This window comes from Salvelinus alpinus, chromosome 28, assembly GCF_045679555.1.
Source record: "Salvelinus alpinus chromosome 28, SLU_Salpinus.1, whole genome shotgun sequence".
Lineage (NCBI taxonomy): Eukaryota > Metazoa > Chordata > Actinopteri > Salmoniformes > Salmonidae > Salvelinus > Salvelinus alpinus.
Genome location: NC_092113.1, coordinates 43780738 through 43802661, shown reverse-complemented (window position 1 = coordinate 43802661; position 21924 = coordinate 43780738). Strand labels below are relative to the sequence as shown.

At 44.1% G+C, this 21924-nt stretch overlaps 1 protein-coding gene across 1 annotated transcript in view; it reads right to left on the bottom strand.

Annotated features, from left to right (window-relative positions):
- LOC139557912 (nociceptin receptor-like) overlaps positions 1-21924 on the bottom strand; it is a 63254-nt gene that overhangs the window by 20639 nt on the left and 20691 nt on the right. The window contains exon 3 of the mRNA XM_071373251.1: positions 8029-8384. Coding sequence (XP_071229352.1) covers positions 8029-8384 — 356 coding nt within the window. The remainder of the gene's footprint in view (positions 1-8028; positions 8385-21924) is intronic.

Genomic DNA, 21924 nt, shown 5'->3' with positions numbered 1-21924 from the left:
TCTCCTCCTCCTCTCCTCCTCTCCACCTCCTCTCCCACCCCCTCCTCCTCTCCTCCTCCTGTCCTCCTCTCCACCCCCTCCTCTCCTCCTATCCATCCCCTCCTCTCCACCTCCTCTCCCACCCCCTCCTCTCCTCCTCTCTCCCACCCCCTCCCCTCTCCCACCCCCTCCTCCTCTCCACCCCCTCCTCCCCTGCAACTCTCTCCCACCCCCTCCTCCTCTCCTCCTCCTCTCCTCCTCTCCACCCCCTCCTCCCCTGCAACTCTCTCCCACCACCTCCTCCTCTCCTCCTCCTCTCCTCCTCTCCACCCCCTCCTCTCCTCCTCTCCACCTCCTCTCCCACCCCCTCCTCCTCTCCTCCTCCTGTCCTCCTCTCCACCCCCTCCTCTCCTCCTCTCCATCCCCTCCTCTCCACCTCCTCTCCCACCCCCTCCTCTCCTCCTCTCTCCCACCCCCTCCCCTCTCCCACCCCCTCCTCCTCTCCACCCCCTCCTCCCCTGCAACTCTCTCCCACCACCTCCTCCTCTCCTCCTCCTCTCCTCCTCTCCTCCTCTCCACCCCCTCCTCTCCTCCTCTCCACCTCCTCTCCCACCCCCTCCTCCTCTCCTCCTCCTGTCCTCTCTCCCACCCCCTCCTTCCCTCCTGCTCTCTCCCACCCCCTCCTCCTCTCTCCCACCCCCTCCTCTCCTCCTCTCCTCTCCACCTCTCTCCCACCCCTCCCTCCCCTCCTCTCCTCCTCTCTCCCACCCCCTCCTCTCCTCGTCTCTCCCACAGTTCATTAAGTCGTAAACAACCACATAAGAACCATTTCTTCTCTCTTTCTTTCTCTCTTTGTTTGATTGTTTCTCTCTCTCTCTCTCTAGACGGTGTGTTTGAGTGAATCACTGAGGAGTGTGTGTGTGTGTGTGTGTGTGTGTGTGTGTGTGTGTGTGTGTGTGTGTGTGTGTGTGTGTGTGTGTGTGTGTGTGTGTGTGTGTGTGTGTGTGTGAATCACTGTGTGTGTGAGTGGGTGTGTGTGTGAATCACTGTGTGTGTGAGTGGGTGTGTGTGTGAGTGGGTGTGTTATATGATCAAGATTACATATCAATGACATGGTCTCTTACTTGATAGTGAGCTTACTATTTTTAACGAGCTTCCATTCATTTATTTGTAATGACAATACAGTTTTCTATTAAATTGCTTGTACTTAATTTCAGAAGTCTAAACATTTTATTGAGGTAAATTATCCCCAATGTTAAACATGTTCTGGTTCAGGACAACCAGGACTATAATGAAGTGTTTAACCATGTTCTGGTTCAGGACAACCAGGACTACAATGAAAGGTTTAACCATGTTCTGGTTCAGGACAACCAGGACTACAATGAAGTGTTTTACCATGTTCTGGTTCAGGACAACCAGGACTACAATGAAAGGTTTAACCATGTTCTGGTTCAGGACAACCAGGACTACAATGAAGTGTTTTACCATGTTCTGGTTCAGGACAACCAGGACTACAATGAAAGGTTTAACCATGTTCTGGTTCAGGACAACCAGGACTACAATGAAGTGTTTTACCATGTTCTGGTTCAGGACAACCAGGACTACAATGAAAGGTTTAACCATGTTCTGGTTCAGGACAACCAGGACTAGAAGTAGAACACAACACTATTTGACATAAACAGTTGAATTCATGAGTTTCAATGACAAATGTTAATTATAGACACTATGTCCTGGGATTTACTATGATCTTCTATGTAGAATAACCCCTTACAGTATTATAGACACTATGTCCTGGGATTTACTATGATCTTCTATGTAGAAGAACCCCTTACAGTATTATAGACACTATGACCTGGGATTTACTATGATATTCTATGTAGTAGAACCCCTTACAGTATTATAGACACTATGACCTGGGATTTACTATGATCTTCTATGTAGAAGAACCCCTTACAGTATTATAGACACTATGACCTGGGATTTACTATGATCTTCTATGTAGAAGAACCCCTTACAGTATTATAGACACTATGACCTGGGATTTACTATGATCTTCTATGTAGTAGAACCCCTTACAGTATTATAGACACTATGACCTGGGATTTACTATGATCTATATAGAAGAACTTCTTATCTTCTAGCGCAGCATTTCCCAAACTCAGTCCTGGGGCCCCCTGGATGCACGTTTTGGTTTTTGGCCCTAACACGACACAGTTGATTCAAATGATCAAAGCTCGATGGTTAGTTGATTATTTCAAATCAGCTGTGTATTGCTAGGCCCCCCCCCTCAAAAGAAAAAAAAAAAAAAAAAAAAAAAAACCCTTTGGGGGGGTCCCCCCTGTTCTAACGACTCTTGTGTCACGCCCTGACCATAGTTTGCTTTGTATGTTTTATGTTTTGGTTGGTCAGGGTGTGATCTGCGTGGGCATTCTATGTTGTATGTCTGGTTTGTATATTTCTATGTGTTTGGCCTGATATGGTTCTCAATCAGAGGCAGGTGTTTTGCGTTGTCTCTGATTGGGAACCATATTTAGGTAGTCTGTTTTGTATTGTGGGTTGTGGGTTATTGTCTATGTCATGTTAGCACAGTGTTTATATAGCAGTCACGTTCGTCTTATTCGTTTTGTTGTTTTTGTTTAATTTTCTTCATTAAAATATAGAAGAATGTATTCAAACCACGCTGCGCTTTGGTCCGCTTCTTATGACGATCGTGACATCTTGTGTGTCTTGTGATGATGTCACAGAGCAAAACATGTACTGTACGTGTTTGGCAGTCTTTTGGATCATAATAATAGTTTGTAGCTAGACTCATAGACTAGAGCTCGAACACACAATGTTTAAAAATAGTTTCGAAGTCCAAAATTGCTACGGTGGGACTCTATGCCATTTAAGCAGACACAGTGCTTTCGGAAAAGCATACAGACCTGTTGACTTTTTCCACATTATATATTACAGACTTATTCTATAACTGATCATCCCTCAGAAATCTACACACAATACCCCATAACGACAAAGGGAAAACAGGAAAACATTATTTACATAATTATTCAGACCCTTTGCTAGGAGACTTGAAATTGAGCTCAGGTGCATCCTGTTTCCATTGATCATCGTTGAGATGTTTCTACAACTTGATTGTAGTCCACCTGTGGTAAAATCAATTGATTGGACATGATTTGGAAAGGCACACACCTGTCTATATAAGGTCCCACAAGCCATGCGATTGAAGGAATTGTCTGTAGAGCGCCGAGACAGGATTGTGTTGGCACAAATCTGGGGAAGGGTACCAAAACATTTCTGCAGCATTGAAGGTCCCCAAGAACACAGTGGCCTCCATCATTCTTAAATGGAAGAAGTTTGGAACCACAAAGACTCTTCCCAGAGCTGGCCACCCGGCCAACCTTAGCAATCGGGGGAGAAGGGCCTTGGTCAGGGAGGTGACCAAGAACCCGATGGTCACTCTGACAGAGCTCCAGAGTTCCTCTGTGGAGATGGGAGAACCTTCTAGAAGCACAACCATCTCTGCAGCACTCCACCAATCAGGCCTTTATGGTAGAGTGGCCAGACGGAAGCCATTCCTCAGTAAAAGGCACGTGACAGCCCGCTCGGAGTTTGCCAAAAGGCACCTAAAGACTTTCAGACCATGAGAAACAAGATTCTCTGGTCTGATGAAACCAAGATTGAACTCTTTGGTCTGAATGCCAAGCGTCACGTCTGGAGGAAACCTGGCACCATCCCTACGGTGTAGCATGGTGGTGGCAGCATCATGCTGTGGGGATCTTTTTCAGCGTCAGGGACTGGGAGACTAGTCAGGATTGAGGGAATGATGAACAGAGCAAAGTACAGAGAAATCCTCAGACTGGGGCGACTGTTCACATTCCAAAAGTACAACGACCCTAAGCACACAGCCAAGACAACACAGTACTGGCTTCGGGACAAGTCTCTGAATGTCCTTGAGTGGCCCAGCCAGAGCCTGGACTTGAACAAGATCTAAGGTCTCTGGAGAGACCTGAAAATAGCAGTGAAGCAATGCTTCCTCAAACTGGTACCTCTAACAGTCTGATGTTTAATTCATTGTCTTAAAATATGCTTGTGAATCATTAATGAGTTCTCTATGAGCCCTGCAGGGACTGGGTCTACAGACTATAGAGATATCACATTCAGCCTACGGTGCTCCCTCTCTCTCTCTCTCTCTCTCTCTCTCTCTCTCTCTCTCTCTCTCTCTCTCTCTCTCTCTCTCTCTCTCTCTCTTCTCTCTCTCTCTCTCTCTCTCTCTCTCTCTCTCTCTCTCTCTCTCTCTCTCTCTCTCTCTCTCTCTCTCACTACTGCCTCTCTCTCTCCCTCCCTCCCTCCCTCCCTCCCTCCCTCCCTCCCGTTTGCTTTCTTCTTATTCTCTGCCTTTCTCTGCTCCTCCTCTGTCCATGAGGAACATGTCCTTTAGTGGCTTCTGAAGTGGAGGAGAACAGACGGTGATTCTCTTCATGTGTCTTGGTGTGGTTGCACTGAACTAGACGGTAAACAGTCTCTACTCCACTGACCTAATGGTAAGGAATGTATCACAGTCTGTAGCTGTAGTGACCTTTTCACTGTTACTGCTATTGTCACTATCTCCACACACTAAAATACACACACACACACGCACAAGCGTGTGTGTGTGTGTGTGTGTGTGTGTGTGTGTGTGTGTGTGTGTGTGTGTGTGTGTGTGTGTGTGTGTGTGTGTGTGTGTGTGTGTGTGTGTGTGTGTGTGTGTGTGTGTGTGTGTGTGTGTGTGTGTGTGTGTGTTTTTGATACTTCAAGGATAGGCCTGAGGGGAGGCTGTGATTGGATGCCCCTGGTCATATCACACACATTGCATTACACTCCCCCTAGTAACCAGACCACATGACACTCCTCCTAGTAACCAGACCACATGACACTCCCCCTAGTAACCAGACCACATGACAATCCCCCTAGTAACCAGACCACATGGCACTCCCCCTAGTAACCAGACCACATGACACTCCCCCTAGTAACCAGACCACATGACACTCCCCCTAGTAACCAGACAACATGACACTCCCCCTAGTAACCAGACCACATGGCACTCCCCCTAGTAACCAGACCACATGGCACTCCCCCTAGTAACCAGACCACATGACACTCCCCCTAGTAACCAGACCACATGACACTCCCCCTAGTAACCAGACCACATGGCACTCCCCGTAGAAACCAGACCACATGACACTCCCCCTAGTAACCAGACCACATGACACTCCCCCTAGTAACCAGACCACATGGCACTTCCCCTAGTAACCAGACCACATGGCACTCCCCCTAGTAACCAGACAACATGACACTCCCCCTAGTAACCAGACCACATGACAATCCCCCTAGTAACCAGACCACATGGCACTCCCCGTAGAAACCAGACCACATGACACTCCCCCTAGTAACCAGACCACATGGCACTCCCCGTAGAAACCAGACCACATGGCACTCCCCCTAGTAACCAGACCACATGGCACTCCCCCTAGTAACCAGACCACATGACAATCCCCCTAGTAACCAGACCACATGGCACCCCCCCTAGAAACTAGACCACACGACAATCCCCCTAGTAACCAGACCACATGACACTCCCCCTAGTAACCAGACAACATGACACTCCCCCTAGTAACCAGACCACTTGACACTCCCCCTAGTAACCAGACCACATGACACTCCCCTTAGTAACCAGACCACATGACACTCCCCTTAGTAACCAGACCACATGACACTCCCCTTAGTAACCAGACCACATGACACTCCCCTTAATAACCAGACCACATGACACTCCCCCTAGTAACCAGACCACATGATACTCCCCCTAGTAACCAGACCACATGATACTCCCCCTAGTAACCAGACCACATGATACTCCCTCTAGCTGACCCAGGAGAAACCAGACACCATGATACTCCCTCTATCTGACCCAGGAGGAACCAGACACCATGATACTCCCTCTAGCTGACCCAGGAGGACCCAGACACCATGATACTCCCTCTAGCTGACACAGGAGGAACCAGACACCATGATACTCCCTCTAGCTGACCCAGGAGGAACCAGACACCATGATACTCCCTCTAGCTGACCCAGGAGGACCCAGACACCATGATACTCCCTCTAGCTGACCCAGGAGGACCCAGACACCATGATACTCCCTCTAGCTGACCCAGGAGGAACCAGACACCATGATACTCCCTCTAGCTGACCCAGGAGGAACCAGACACCATGATACTCCCTCTAGCTGACCCAGGAGGAACCAGACACCATGATACTCCCTCTAGCTGACCCAGGAGGAACCAGACACCATGATACTCCCTCTAGCTGACCCAGGAGGAACCAGACACCATGATACTCCCTCTAGCTGACCCAGGAGGAACCAGACACCATGATACTCCCTCTAGCTGACCCAGGAGGAACCAGACACCATGATACTCCCTCTATCTGACCCAGGAGGAACCAGACAACATGATACTCCCTCTAGCTGACCCAGGAGGACCCAGACACCATGATACTCCCTCTATCTGACCCAGGAGGAACCAGACACCATGATACTCCCTCTAGCTGACCCAGGAGGACCCAGACACCATGATACTCCCTCTAGCTAACCCAGGAGGACCCAGACACCATGATACTCCCTCTAGCTGACCCAGGAGGACCCATACACCACGATACTCCCTCTACCTGACCCAGGAGGAACCAGACACCATGATACTCCCTCTACCTGACCCAGGAGGAACCAGACACCATGATATTCCCTCTAGCTGACCCAGGAGGAACCAGACACCATGATACTCCCTCTATCTGACCCAGGAGGAACCAGACACCATGATACTCCCTCTAGCTGACCCAGGAGGACCCAGACACCATGATACTCCCTCTAGCTGACCCAGGAGGAACCAGACACAATGATACTCCCTCTAGCTGACCCAGGAGGAACCAGACACCATGATACTCCCTCTAGCTGACCCAGGAGGAACCAGACACCATGATACTCCCTCTAGCTGACCCAGGAGGAACCAGACACCATGATACTCCCTCTAGCTGACCCAGGGGGAACCAGACACCATGATAGTCCCTCTAGCTGACCCAGGAGGAACCAGACAGCATGATACTCCCTCTAGCTGACCCAGGAGGAACCAGACACCATGATACTCCCTCTATCTGACCCAGGAGGAACCAGACACCATGATACTCCCTCTAGCTGACCCAGGAGGACCCAGACACCATGATACTCCCTCTAGCTAACCCAGGAGGAACCAGACACCATGATACTCCCTCTAGCTGACCCAGGAGGAACCAGACACCATGATACTCCCTCTAGCTGACCCAGGAGGAACCAGACACCATGATACTCCCTCTAGCTGACCCAGGAGGACCCAGACACCATGATACTCCCTCTAGCTGACCCAGGAGGACCCAGACACCACGATACTCCCTCTACCTGACCCAGGAGGAACCAGACACCATGATACTCCCACTAGCTGACCCAGGAGGAACCAGACACCATGATACTCCCTCTAGCTGACCCAGGAGGAACCAGACACCATGATACCCCCTCTAGTTGACCCAGGAGGAACCAGACACCATGATACTCCCTCTAGCTGACCCAGGAGGAACCAGACACCATGATACTCCCTCTAGCTGACCCAGGAGGACCCAGACACCATGATACTTCCTCTAGTTGACCCAGGAGGAACCAGACTGCAGTATAATGATGTACAGTAGATGATCTACTCAGAAATGGAGGGAGGGAGGGAGGGCGGACGGGAGGGAGGGAGGGAGGGAGGGAGGTAGGGAGGGAGAGCAAGATGAGAGATGGAGAGAGAGGGAGGGAGGGAGAGATGAAAATATCTGAATAGATTAATTTAGACGTCAATCTGACAGTAGAACAGATAAATCAGACTTGATAACGAACCAAACTAAATCCACTTTCTGTTGTTTCACCTACAGACAGACAGACAGACAGACAGACAGACAGACAGAAAGACAGACAGACATAGACAGACGAACAGACCCAATATAACCTACTGTTATGTTCAACCTCCACATCTCCCAACACCATGGCCGGTACCCCTATCGCCGACGCCAGGACCCACACACAGATGTTGACCACCTTGGCCTTGTGGGGCGTCCTCATGTCCAGGGCCTTGACCGGATGGCACACGGCCACGTAGCGATCCATGCTCATCACGGTCAGAGTAAAGGTGCTGGTGAACATGTTGTAGTAGTCGATGGAGACCACGGCCTTGCAGAGGGCGTTACCGAACGGCCAGAAGCCCAGGAACAAGTCTGTTCCCTGGAATGGTAAGGTAGCGAGAACCAAGGAGTCAGCCAGGGCCAGGTTAAATATGTAGATGTTGGTGGCTGTCTTCATCTTAGTGTACCTGGAGAAGAGGCGAGAGGGGAGGAGAGGGGAAGAGAGGAGAGGAGAGGGGAAGAGAGGGGAAGAGAGGAGAGGAGAGGAGAGGGGAGGAGAGGGCAGGAGAGGGGAAGAGAGGGGAAGAGAGGAGAAGAGAGGAGAGGGGAGGAGTGGGCAGGAGAGGGGAAGAGAGGGGAAGAGAGGAGAGGAGAGGGGAAGAGAGGAGAGGAGAGGGGAAGAGAGGGGAAGAGAGGAGAGGAGAGGGGAAGAGAGAGGAAGAGAGGGGAAGAGAGGAGAGGAGAGGGGAAGAGAGGGGAAGAGAGGAGAGGGGAGGAGAAGAGATGAGAGGGGAGGAGAGCAGAGGGGAAGAGAGGAGATGAGAGGGGAAGAGAGGAGAGGGGAGGAGATGAGAAGAGAGGAGAGGAGAGGAGAGGAGAGGAGAGGAGAGGAGAGGAGAGGAGAGGGGAGGAGAGGAGAGGGGAGGAGAGGGGAAGAGAGGAGAAGAGAGGGAAGGAGAGGGGAGGAGAAGAGAGGGGGAGAGAGGGGAGGAGATAGGAGGAGAGGGGGGAGAGAGGGAGGGAGGAGAGGGGGAGGAGAGAGGAGGAGAGGGGGGAGAGAGAGGGAGGGAGGAGAGGGGGAGGAGAGAGGAGGAGCGGATGGGAGAAGGAGAGGAGAGGAGAGAGGGGAGAGAGAGGGAGGGAGGAGAGGGGGAGAAAATAGGAGGAGAGAGGGGGAGGAGATAGGAGGAGAGGGGGGAGAGAGAGGGAGGGAGGAGAGAGGGTGGGAGGGGGAGAGGTATGCATAAGGGTGATTGATTGTGATCACATTGAGATAGTTTTCCTTTTAAAGAGTGTGAAAAAGCCTTTGATTTGTTCAAATAGAACATGTAAAGTCAGTTTGTTCTCTGCTGGGGTCTGCTGGTCCAAGTCAGTCCAAGCCTCAAACCGTCTCGTTGACAATCTTCAATTCAGTTCATCTCAGTTCCTACAAGGTGATAAAAACCTCACACACACAGCCGACTCCTGCTTTCAATTCAAAATGGAACAGAGTTACAAGGTTTACTTCTGACAGCAACAATAAGATGCAATGGGATCATGCTGTGGGTATATAATTATAACAAGACTTCCTGTTACATAAGAAGTGGTTGGATCTATTTTAAACCCTGTGTTACCAAGCGGGCCAAAATCCCCTGATCAACCAACCGATGGATATATGGAAATATAGAGAGGATGAAAGCCTTACGAAAGGTGTCAGACTAAATATTCACTGGAAGTAGGTCTTTGGTTTCACTGAGCTGCATAGTCAACACTGACAAACCAGTGGTTCCAAACTCTGGTCCAGAAAACCACAAACCTGCAGTGGCTTCCAATCTATAACGTGAAAATATCCCCCCCCCCCTTCCCTCTCCTCTCTTCTCCCCTCACCTCTCTTCTCCTCTCTTCTCCTCTCCTCTCTTCTCCTCTTCTCTATTTTCCTCTCCTCTCTTCTCCTCTCCTTCCCTCTCATCTCTTCTCCTCCCCTCTCTTCTCCTCCCCTCTTCTACTCTCCTCTCCTCTCCTCCCCTTCCCTCTCCTCTCTTCTCCTCCTCTCTTCTCCTCCTCTCTTCTCCTCTCTTCTCCTCTCCTCTCCTCTCCTCTCCTCTCCTCTCCTCTCCTCTCCTCTCCTCTCCTCTCTTCTCCTCCCCTCCCCCTCTTCTCATCTCTTGTCTTCTCCTCTCCTCCCTTCTCCTCCATCTCCTCCCTCTCTCCTCCCCCTCTCCCTGTCTCCTCCCTCCCTCTCACTCCCCCTTTCCTCCCCTTCTCCTCCTCTCCTCCCTACCTCTCCCCCTTTCCTCTCTACCGCTCCCCCTTTCCTCCCTCTCTCTTTCTCCTGCCACCACTCTGTCTTCTCTCTCCCCCTCTCCTCCCTCCCTCCTCTACACCGCTTCAACACATTTTGAAGATTTGCAGAGAGTCTCTTCTACAGAGAGAATATTTAATGTCTGCTCTGCATCCCCCTTTTTTTTGAGAGTATCTATATGAGTCTCGTCTCTACGCAGCCTGACTACGTACACACTGCACTGGGCGAAACGGGGTCAATATCAGAGGATACCTCTATCTATATATTTCCAGATAGCTGACATTTTATTAAATAAAAGGAGTAGACATTCTCCAGATACTCATGTCCTTAATTTCATATGCAGAGCTGGGATATTCTCTGTAATGGGACAGCTTCCTACATGCATCCAATCCAGACCTCAGAAATGCCCCTACTACTGTATTGCTCAACCCTAATGAATGTGTTCTCAAAGGACAATGCCCAAGGACGAGTTAGCCCTTCCCTCTCTGAGGGGCCAGCATGTATCTCTCTGTTACAGTATCCAGAGGACTGACTATTGTGATAGAATAAGGCTATGGTATTCACGTCTGCTATCAATCTGAAACGTGTTCACTGAGGATATATAACGCTGATGCTATCTGTATTGATGTCAGTGACGTCTGTGATGAGAGAGAGGACTATTTTTTTCTCTCTCGTGAGCACGGCCTTATTTCTATTGCAGCCATATTGGATGACTGTCCTTCATATTCCATTCAGCCAACTCAATGTAACAGCGTTCGGTTTAGGCTACTTACATGATACTCAACATTTGTTGTCCCTATACCCATCACGAGGTTGCTACAACCTAGCCAATGAATGAACGTTTATAACGTAGGTGCACACAGGTTTGAGAGAAAAAAATTGAGGTGACAGAAAGTGACACGTGGACAGACTGTGAGTGACACATTCATTACCGCCTTGCAAACTCTTGTCTGCAACTAGCTGATCTAGGGTGTCATCTAGCTGAAATAAGGTGTAATCATTAGTCCAACAGTTGCAAACAAGAGTTTCTATTGGACAAAATTCAGTTTTTTTTTATCACCGTTTCATTTGCTTCCGTTTAAGAAACGTTTTTCAACAAAATTGCCGGAATGAATACACCCCTGATCACGCATGAACACAGTTCACTTTCATAATCCACGTTGTATTCATTCTATCCTCTATGCACTCTCCTCCTCTCACCTTTTCCCTTCGTTTGTGGACTTCAATGAACAACACATCAGCTGTGTGTGACCAGGCGGAAAAACCTGTCCAAACCATGTCATAACCGCTACACACAGCCTACATCGTTGTCCCCATATTAACTAAAGTAACGTCCTAGTCAACATAGCTAATATAACTAACGCGTTAGTAAACCCGCTACAATCATGTACTAACGTTACAGTTGTATAGTCAGTAAGCAGTCAGACCGGTGGGCCCCGGTGGCAATAAATTAATAAAACCAAAAGCTTACCTTAACTTGAAAGAGTTCCAGTGTTGTGTGGGATAGTCATAGCCAGCTAGCTAACATAGCATCCCTCTGTTTGAGCCAGGTGTTTGAGTAACTAAACTAGCTAGTCGCATTTGCGGGCTAAGTAAGTGAAACTGGAAGTGAAAAGAATGAGAAATGTCTCTCTCTCTCTCTTGATTCTCCTTCCTTTTTGAAGAAATTAATTTGTTGAAAACTATTCAACTACTGTCTTTCTCTCTCTTTGAGTCAACTAGTCATCACATTTTATGCACTGCAGTGCTAGCTAGATGTAGCTTATGCTTTCAGTACTATATTTATTCTCTGATCCTTTCATTGGGTGGACAGTTCATGCTGCAAGAGCTCTGATAGGTTGGAGGACGTCCTCCGGAAGTTGTCATAATTACTGCGTACATCTATGGAAGGGGTTGAGAACCAACCCGAGCCTCCTAGGTTTTGTATTGATGTGCTTTGGAAATAGCGACTTGGAAAAAATATGACGATGTTTGACTTTCCGTGCCTTGAATATGGTGTAAATGCAAACTCAGATACGTCACCTTCGTGTGAAGAAGCACCATCAGTGCCTGAACAGGTAAAATAATTTGGGAGCTGGACATTAACAGAAAATAAAACCCTCAGACCTCAAACCTGCCCTGTTTGTTATGTTTGTTATGTTTGTTATGTTTGTTATGTTTGATAAGTTTGTTATGTTTGTTATGTTTGATAAGTTGTTTGTTATGTTTGTTATGTTTGATAAGTTTGTTATGTTTGTTATGTTTGATAAGTTTGTTATGTTTGTTATGTTTGTTATGTTTGATAAGTTTGTTATGTTTGTTATGTTTGATAAGTTTGTTACGTTTGATAAGTTGTTTGTTATGTTTGTTATGTTTGATAAGTTGTTTGATAAGTTTGTTATGTTTGTTATGTTTGATAAGTTGTTTGTTATGTTTGTTATGTTTGATAAGTTGTTTGTTATGTTTGTTATGTTTGATAAGTTGTTTGTTATGTTTGTTATGTTTGATAAGTTGTTTGTTATGTTTGTTATGTTTGTTATGTTTGATAAGTTGTTTGTTATGTTTGTTATGTTTGATAAGTTGTTTGTTATGTTTGTTATGTTTGTTATGTTTGATAAGTTGTTTGATAAGTTTGTTATGTTTGTTATGTTTGATAAGTTGTTTGTTATGTTTGTTATGTTTGATAAGTTGTTTGTTATGTTTGTTATGTTTGATAAGTTGTTTGTTATGTTTGTTATGTTTGTTATGTTTGTTATGTTTGTTATGTTTGTTATGTTTGTTATGTTTGATAAGTTGTTTGTTATGTTTGTTATGTTTGATAAGTTGTTTGTTATGTTTGTTATGTTTGATAAGTTGTTTGTTATGTTTGTTATGTTTGTTATGTTTGTTATGTTTGTTATGTTTGTTATGTTTGATAAGTTTGTTATGTTTGTTATGTTTGTTACGTTTGATAAGTTGTTTGTTATGTTTGTTATGTTTGATAAGTTGTTTGATAAGTTTGTTATGTTTGATAAGTTGTTTGTTATGTTTGTTATGTTTGATAAGTTGTTTGTTATGTTTGTTATGTTTGATAAGTTGTTTGTTATGTTTGTTATGTTTGTTATGTTTGTTATGTTTGATAAGTTTGTTATGTTTGTTATGTTTGTTATGTTTGATAAGTTTGTTATGTTTGTTATGTTTGATAAGTTTGTTACGTTTGATAAGTTGTTTGTTATGTTTGTTATGTTTGATAAGTTGTTTGATAAGTTTGTTATGTTTGTTACATTTGATAAGTTGTTTGTTATGTTTGTTATGTTTGTTATGTTTGTTATGTTTGATAAGTTGTTTGTTATGTTTGATAAGTTGTTTGTTATGTTTGTTATGTTTGTAATGTTTGATAAGTTTGTTATGTTTGTTATGTTTGATAAGTTGTTTGTTATGTTTGTTATGTTTGATAAGTTGTTTGATAAGTTTGTTATGTTTGTTATGTTTGATAAGTTGTTTGTTATGTTTGTTATGTTTGATAAGTTGTTTGTTATGTTTGTTATGTTTGATAAGTTGTTTGTTATGTTTGTTATGTTTGTTATGTTTGATAAGTTGTTTGTTATGTTTGTTATGTTTGATAAGTTGTTTGATAAGTTTGTTATGTTTGTTATGTTTGATAAGTTGTTTGTTATGTTTGTTATGTTTGATAAGTTGTTTGATAAGTTTGTTATGTTTGTTATGTTTGATAAGTTGTTTGTTATGTTTGTTATGTTTGATAAGTTGTTTGTTATGTTTGTTATGTTTGATAAGTTGTTTGTTATGTTTGTTATGTTTGTTATGTTTGATAAGTTTGTTATGTTTGTTATGTTTGTTACGTTTGATAAGTTGTTTGTTATGTTTGTTATGTTTGATAAGTTGTTTGATAAGTTTGTTATGTTTGATAAGTTGTTTGTTATGTTTGTTATGTTTGATAAGTTGTTTGTTATGTTTGTTATGTTTGATAAGTTGTTTGTTATGTTTGTTATGTTTGATAAGTTGTTTGATAAGTTTGTTATGTTTGTTATGTTTGATAAGTTGTTTGTTATGTTTGTTATGTTTGATAAGTTGTTTGTTATGTTTGTTATGTTTGATAAGTTGTTTGTTATGTTTGTTATGTTTGTTATGTTTGTTATGTTTGATAAGTTTGTTATGTTTGTTATGTTTGTTACGTTTGATAAGTTGTTTGTTATGTTTGTTATGTTTGATAAGTTGTTTGATAAGTTTGTTATGTTTGATAAGTTGTTTGTTATGTTTGTTATGTTTGATAAGTTGTTTGTTATGTTTGTTATGTTTGATAAGTTGTTTGATAAGTTTGTTATGTTTGATAAGTTGTTTGTTATGTTTGTTATGTTTGATAAGTTGTTTGTTATGTTTGTTATGTTTGATAAGTTGTTTGTTATGTTTGTTATGTTTGTTATGTTTGTTATGTTTGATAAGTTTGTTATGTTTGTTATGTTTGTTATGTTTGATAAGTTTGTTATGTTTGTTATGTTTGATAAGTTTGTTACGTTTGATAAGTTGTTTGTTATGTTTGTTATGTTTGATAAGTTGTTTGATAAGTTTGTTATGTTTGTTACATTTGATAAGTTGTTTGTTATGTTTGTTATGTTTGTTATGTTTGATAAGTTGTTTGTTATGTTTATTATGTTTGTTATGTTTGTTATGTTTGATAAGTTGTTTGTTATGTTTGTTATGTTTGTAATGTTTGATAAGTTTGTTATGTTTGTTATGTTTGATAAGTTGTTTGTTATGTTTGTTATGTTTGATAAGTTGTTTGTTATGTTTGTTATGTTTGATAAGTTGTTTGTTATGTTTGTTGTGTTTGTTATGGACGATGGGCGAAAATGGGTCATCAGCGGCGATCCCTCGCAGTCCTTTGATCCACTCCAAACTATCAATGCATAAATCATGAATCAAAAATTGTGTTAATATTGCAAGAACATTTTATAATTTCACATAACCATACCACAACTTAGCTACTCGACCTTCTTCATTCGTGACGAGGAAACTAACTGGAACAAAGCCAAGCTGCTAGTTAGCTAGCTAGCGCATGAACCAGTAATGCAAATAAAATACGCCTTGTTATTTTCAAATGTTAGCTGTCATCTTTGGGGTAAAATGTTTTTTTCCTTGAAGTGAAGGCAATTTCGTTATTTGTTAGCTAGCTAGGCTAACGTTACCAGTTAACTGTTACCCCCCCACCCCCCTCCCCCCTTTTTGCTGGCCAAATTAGCTAGCATTCTTGCTTCTAGTGACTAAGATACAAAAAAACCATCTAAAATGAACTACTCACTTTAACTTCGTTTAGTTTTTTATCTGAACAGCTTCTCACTTCTTTGTTTCTCCAGTTGTCAGTTCAAACACACACTGTTTATACACTCATTTTTAGTGGTGGGGAGTCAACTCCAAAATAATAAATTCCTCGACTTCTTGCCCACCAACTCCCGGTGTCGATTCGCATTTCTGTGTATCAAGCTTAGATTCCGCTAGGAATCGGACTCCTCGACACCTAAGATTTAGTATTTTTTCAACAGAGGAAACAATTTGCCGTAGTCTACTTCGAGAACACAAACTCTCCAATATTTCGAAGCGAAGAAAGAGTGAATTAGCGAGGTAGAGAGAGAGATGTGTGGTTTCAGTAGTTGCTAGGGGTATTACTGTGAATAAGTATTGAGGGTGACAAGGGGAAACCATGATGAGCGTATTAGAAGTATTTCTCCTAATGAAGGGCTTTTTCATTGACTCAGAGATGACACCTGTTTAAAAAATACATTGATTTATATTGGATTCTCTACTTAAAACCACCTCTCAGTCTCTCTCCCTCTTTCTCGCAGTGAAATCAAATATTCAGCAACCAAGTAGAGCAAAGACATCAAACAGTCAGGAGAACGAGAGAGAAGAGAGAGGAGAGAGGAGAGAGAAGAGAGAAGGGAGAGAGGAGAGAGAAGGAAGAGAGAAGGGAGAGAGGAGAGAGAAGGAAGAGAGAAGGGAGAGAGGAGAGAAAGAGGAGAGGAGAAGAAGAGAAGAGAGAGATGGAGACAGTGGAGTAGCAGTGGAGACAGTAGAGACAGTGGAGACAGTAGAGACAGTGGAGTAGGAGTGGAGACAGTAGAGACAGTGGAGACAGTAGAGACAGTGGAGTAGCAGTGGAGACAGTAGAGACAGTGGAGTAGCAGTGGAGACAGTAGAGACAGTGGAGACAGTAGAGACAGTAGAGTAGCAGTGGAGACAGTAGAGACAGTGGAGACAGTAGAGACAGTGGAGTAGCAGTGGAGACAGTAGAGACAGTGGAGTAGCAGTGGAGACAGTAGAGACAGTGGAGTAGCAGTGGAGACAGTAGAGTAGCAGTGGAGACAATAGAGACAGTGGAGACAGTAGAGACAGTAGATACAGTGGAGACAGTAGAGACAGTGGAGACAGTAGAGACAGTGGAGTAGCAGTGGAGACAGTAGAGACAGTGGAGTAGCAGTGGGGACAGTAGAGCCAGTGGAGTAGCAGTGGAGACAGTAGACAGTGGAGAAGCAGTGGAGACAGTGGAGTAGCAGTGGACAGTAGAGACAGTGGAGACAGTAGAGACAGTGGAGTAGCGGTGGAGACAGTAGACAGTGGAGAAGCAGTGGAGACAGTGGAGTAGCAGTGGACAGTAGAGACAGTGGAGACAGTAGAGACAGTGGAGTAGCGGTGGGGACAGTAGAGACAGTGGAGACAGTGGAGTAGCGGTGGCAACAGTGGAGACAGTAGAGACAGTGGAGACAGTAGAGACAGTGGAGTAGCGGTGGAGACAGTAGAGACAGTGGAGACAGTAGAGACAGTGGAGTAGCGGTGGAGACAGTAGAGACAGTGGAGACAGTAGAGACAGTGGAGTAGCAGTGGAGACAGTAGAGACAGTGGAGTAGCAGTGGAGACAGTAGAGACAGTGGAGTAGCAAGGGAGACAGTGGAGTAGCAGTGGAGACAGTAGAGACAGTAGAGACAATGGAGTAGCGGTGGGGACAGTGGAGTAGCAGTAGAGACAGTAGAGGCAGTGGAGACAGTAGAGGCAGTGGAGTAGCAGTGGGGACAGTAGAGACAATGGAGTAGCGGTGGAGACAGTAGAGACAGTGGAGTATCAGTGGAGACAGCGGAGTAGCAGTGGCAACAGTAGAGAGAGTGGAGTAGCAGTGGAGGGAGTGGAGACAATGGAGTAGCAGTGGAGTAGTAGTGGAGACAGTGATAGTAGCGACAGTGGAGTAGTAGTGGAGACAATGGAGTAGCAGTGGAGGGAGTGGAGACAATGGAGTAGCAGTGGAGGGAGTGGAGACAATGGAGTAGCAGTGGAGGGAGTGGAGACAATGGAGTAGCAGTGGAGTAGTAGTGGAGACAGTGATAGTAGCGACAGTGGAGTAGTAGTGGAGACAATGGAGTAGCAGTGGAGGGAGTGGAGACAATGGAGTAGCAGTGGAGGGAGTGGAGACAATGGAGTAGCAGTGGAGGGAGTGGAGACAATGGAGTAGCAGTGGAGGGAGTGGAGACAATGGAGTAGCAGTGGAGACATTGGATTGCAGTGAGTGACTGCAGTGGTTGGCTTTAACCCAGCTCTCTGTGTCTCCATGGAGGCCAGCCCTGGTGTGTGTGTGTGTGTGTGTGTGGTAGCTGCAGCATTATGATGTAGTTGGAGATATTATCAGACAACTTTACTGCATGATAGTCTCAGTTTAGATCTTTCTACTGTTGCCTCTGTAACCGATGTGAAATGGCTAGCTAGGTAGCGGTGGTGCGCACTAGCAGCCTTTCAGTCGGTGACGTCACTTGCTCTGAGACTTGAAGTAGTGGTTCCCCTTGCTCTGCAAGGGCCGCGGTTTTTGTGGAGAGATGGGTAACGATGCTTCGTGGGTGACTGTTGTTGATGTGTGCAGAGGGTCCCTGGTTCGCGCCCGGGTATGGGCGAGGGGACGGACGTAACGTTATACTGTTACACCTCCAGACAGACATACCATCCACAGGTCCAATTCCTCTATCATCGAAGCTTCATCATTCTCATTCTTCTCCATACACGTCAAGTTTAAATGCATTCCTGGTAATTTGGTAAACTGGTTAAAACTGCTAGACAGATTCCTTGGGTGTGTCCCAAAAGGCTCCCTAACTATATAGTGCCCTGCGTCTGACCAGACCCTAGCAGAGAGCAGTCACCCTAGCTGAGAGGACATCTCCAGTGCCTTGCAAAAGTATTCATCCCCCTTGGCGTTTTTCCTATTTTGTTGTATTACAACCTGTGATTTAAATTGATTTTGGTTTTTATTTCATGTAATGGAAATACGCAAAATAGTCCAATGAAAAAAATAACTTATTTTAAAAAAATAATTTTGTAGAAATCTACTGAAAAGTGGTGCGTGTATATGTATTCACCCCTTTGCTATCTATGCAGCCTCTAAATAAAATCTGGTGCAACCAATTACCTTCAGAAATCAAATAATTAGTTTAAAAAGTCCACGTGTGCAATCTAAGTGTCACATGATCTGTCACATGATCTCAGTATATATACACCTGTTCTGAAAGACGTCAGAGTTTGCTACACCATTAAGCAAGGGGCAACACCAAAGCAAGTGGCACCATGAAGGCCAAGGTCTCCAAACAGGCAAGGTCTCCAAACAGGTCAGGGACAAAGTTGTGGAGAAGTACAGATCAGCGTTGGGTTATAAAAAAATCTGAAACTTTTAACATCCCACGGAGCACCATTAAATCCATTATTAATTCTTAGGGCTAGGCCCCTTTTTTCTCAATTTCCGCCTGAAGTAAACTGCCTGTAGCTCAGGCCAGGATATGCATATAATTGGTACCATTGGAAAGAAAACACTTTGAAGTTCGAAGAAATGTTAAAATAATGTAGGAGAATATAACACAATAGATATGGTAGGAGAAAATCCAAAGAAAAACCAACCTGAATTTCTTTTGTTGAGAGAGACCATCCTCTTAGAATGGCAAGTATAAGGTCATAGCAATTCCTATGGCTTCCATAGGGTGTCAGCAGTCTATGTTCAAGGTTTCAAGCTTGTAACTTCAAAAATGAACAAGAAAAATCAGTTTTAGCACAGGAACACAGTCTTGGAAATTTGTGTTTGCGCGCGCCATGAAGACAGGATGCACCTGCTAAAATCGGTTTCCTATTGAACATACTTCTTTCCGTAAGAAATATTATAGTTTGATTACATTTTAGGGTGTCTGAGGAGTAAATAGAAACGTATTTTGACTTGTTGAAACAAAGTTTAGGGGTAGATTTTCGGATTCCTTTCTCTGCATGTTGAACGAGTGGATTACTCAAATCGATGGCGCCGCTAGCGGGACACCTAGCCCTAAGAAATGGAAAGAATTTGGCACCACAACAAAACTGCGAAGAGAGGGCCGCCTACCAAAATTCACGGACCAGGCAAGGAAGGCATCAATCACAGAGGCAACAAAGACACCAAAGATAACCCTGAAGGAGCTGCAAAGCTCCACAGTGGAGATTGGAGTATCTGTCCATAGGACCACTTTAAGCAGTACACTCCAGAGCTGGGCTTTACGGAATAGTGGCCATAAAAAAACCATTACTTAAAGAAAAGAATAAGCAAACATGTTTGTTGTTCGCCAAAATCCATGTGGGAGACTCCCCAAACATATGGAAGAAGTTACTCTGAGCTTTTTGGCCATCAAGGAAAACGCTATGTCTGGCGCAACTCCAACACCTCTCATCACCCCGAGAACACCATCCCCACAGTGAAGCATGGTGGTGGCAGCATCATGCTGTGGAGATGTTTTTCATCGACAGGGACTGGGAAACTGGTCCAAATTGAAGGAATGATGGATGGCGCTAAATACAGGGAAATTCTTCAGGGAAACCTGTTTCAGTCTTCCAGAGATTTGAGACTGGGACAGAGGTTCACCTTCCAGCAGGACAATGACCCTAAGCGTACTGCTTAAGCAACACTCGAGTGGTTTAAGGGGAAACATTTAAATGTTTACGAATGGCCTAGTCAAAGCCCATACCTCAAACCAATTGTGAATCTGTGGTATGACTTAAAGATTGCTGTACAGCAGTGGAATCCATCCCAACTTGAAGGAGCTGGAGCAGTTTTGCCTTGAAGAATGGGCAAAAATCCCAGTCTCTAGATGTGCCTGGCTGATAGAGACATATCCCAAGAGACTTGCAGCTGTAATTGCTGCAAAAGGTGGCTCTACAAAGTATTGCCTTTTGGTGGGTGAAGAGTTATGCAAGCTCAAGTTTTCATTTTTTTTGTGTTATTTCTTTTTTTTTTCACAAGAAAAAATATTTTGCATCTTCAAAGTGTTGTGTAAATCAAATGATACAAACCACCCAAAATACATTTGAAAAACAAAATAGGAAAAATGACAAAAGGGTGAAAACTTTCACAAGCCAAAGTACAGTGATCTATTGTGATTTAATGATAATCTCTTGATGTAGAATGATTTACAGTATCTTGTATAATTGCTGTATTTTCAGCCTTGCCTGAAGCCATGAAACCATTTTAAATAGTGATTTACAGCATCTCGTGTAATTGCTGTAGTTTTCAGCCTTGCCTGAAGCCATGACAGTCCATTAAATAGTGATTTACAGCATCTCGGATAATTGCTGTATTTTTCAGCCTTGCCTGAAGCCATGAAACCATTTTAAATAGTGATTTACAGCATCTTGGATAATTGCTGTATTTTTCAGGATTGCCTGAAGCCATGACACTCCATTAAATAGTGATTTACAGCATCTTGTATAATTGCTGTAGTTTTCAGCCTTGCCTGAAGCCATGAAACCATTTTAAATATAGATTTACAGCATCTTGGATAATTGCTGTATTTTTCAGGCTTGCCTGAAGCCATGAAACCATTTTAAATAGTGATTTACAGCATCTCGTGTAATTGCTGTAGTTTTCAGCCTTGCCTGAAGCCATGACAGTCCATTAAATAGTGATTTACAGCATCTCGGATAATTGCTGTATTTTTCAGCCTTGCCTGAAGCCATGAAACCATTTTAAATAGTGATTTACAGCATCTCGGATAATTGCTGTATTTTTCAGCCTTGCCTGAAGCCATGAAACCATTTTAAATAGTGATTTACAGCATCTCGTGTAATTGCTGTAGTTTTCAGCCTTGCCTGAAGCCATGAAACCATTTTAAATAGTGATTTACAGCATCTCGGATAATTGCTGTATTTTTCAGCCTTGCCTGAAGCCATGAAACCATTTTAAATAGTGATTTACAGCATCTTGGATAATTGCTGTAGTTTTCAGCCTTGCCTGAAGCCATGACAGTCCATTAAATAGTGATTTACAGCATCTCGGATAATTGCTGTAGTTTTCAGCCTTGCCTGAAGCCATGAAACCATTTTAAATAGTGATTTACAGCATCTTGGATAATTGCTGTATTTTTCAGGATTGCCTGAAGCCATGACACTCCATTAAATAGTGATTTACAGCATCTTGTATAATTGCTGTAGTTTTCAGCCTTGCCTGAAGCCATGAAACCATTTTAAATAGTGATTTACAGCATCTTGGATAATTGCTGTATTTTTCAGCCTTGCCTGAAGCCATGAAACCATTTTAAATAGTGATTTACAGCATCTTGGATAATTGCTGTAGTTTTCAGCCTTGCCTGAAGCCATGACACTCCATTAAATAGGAGTAAGAAAGGTTCAACTGATTCTCTTTCATCTGTCCATACGATAATGTGTTAACAGAAGCATGCATATACACACGTACGCAAGCACACACACACACA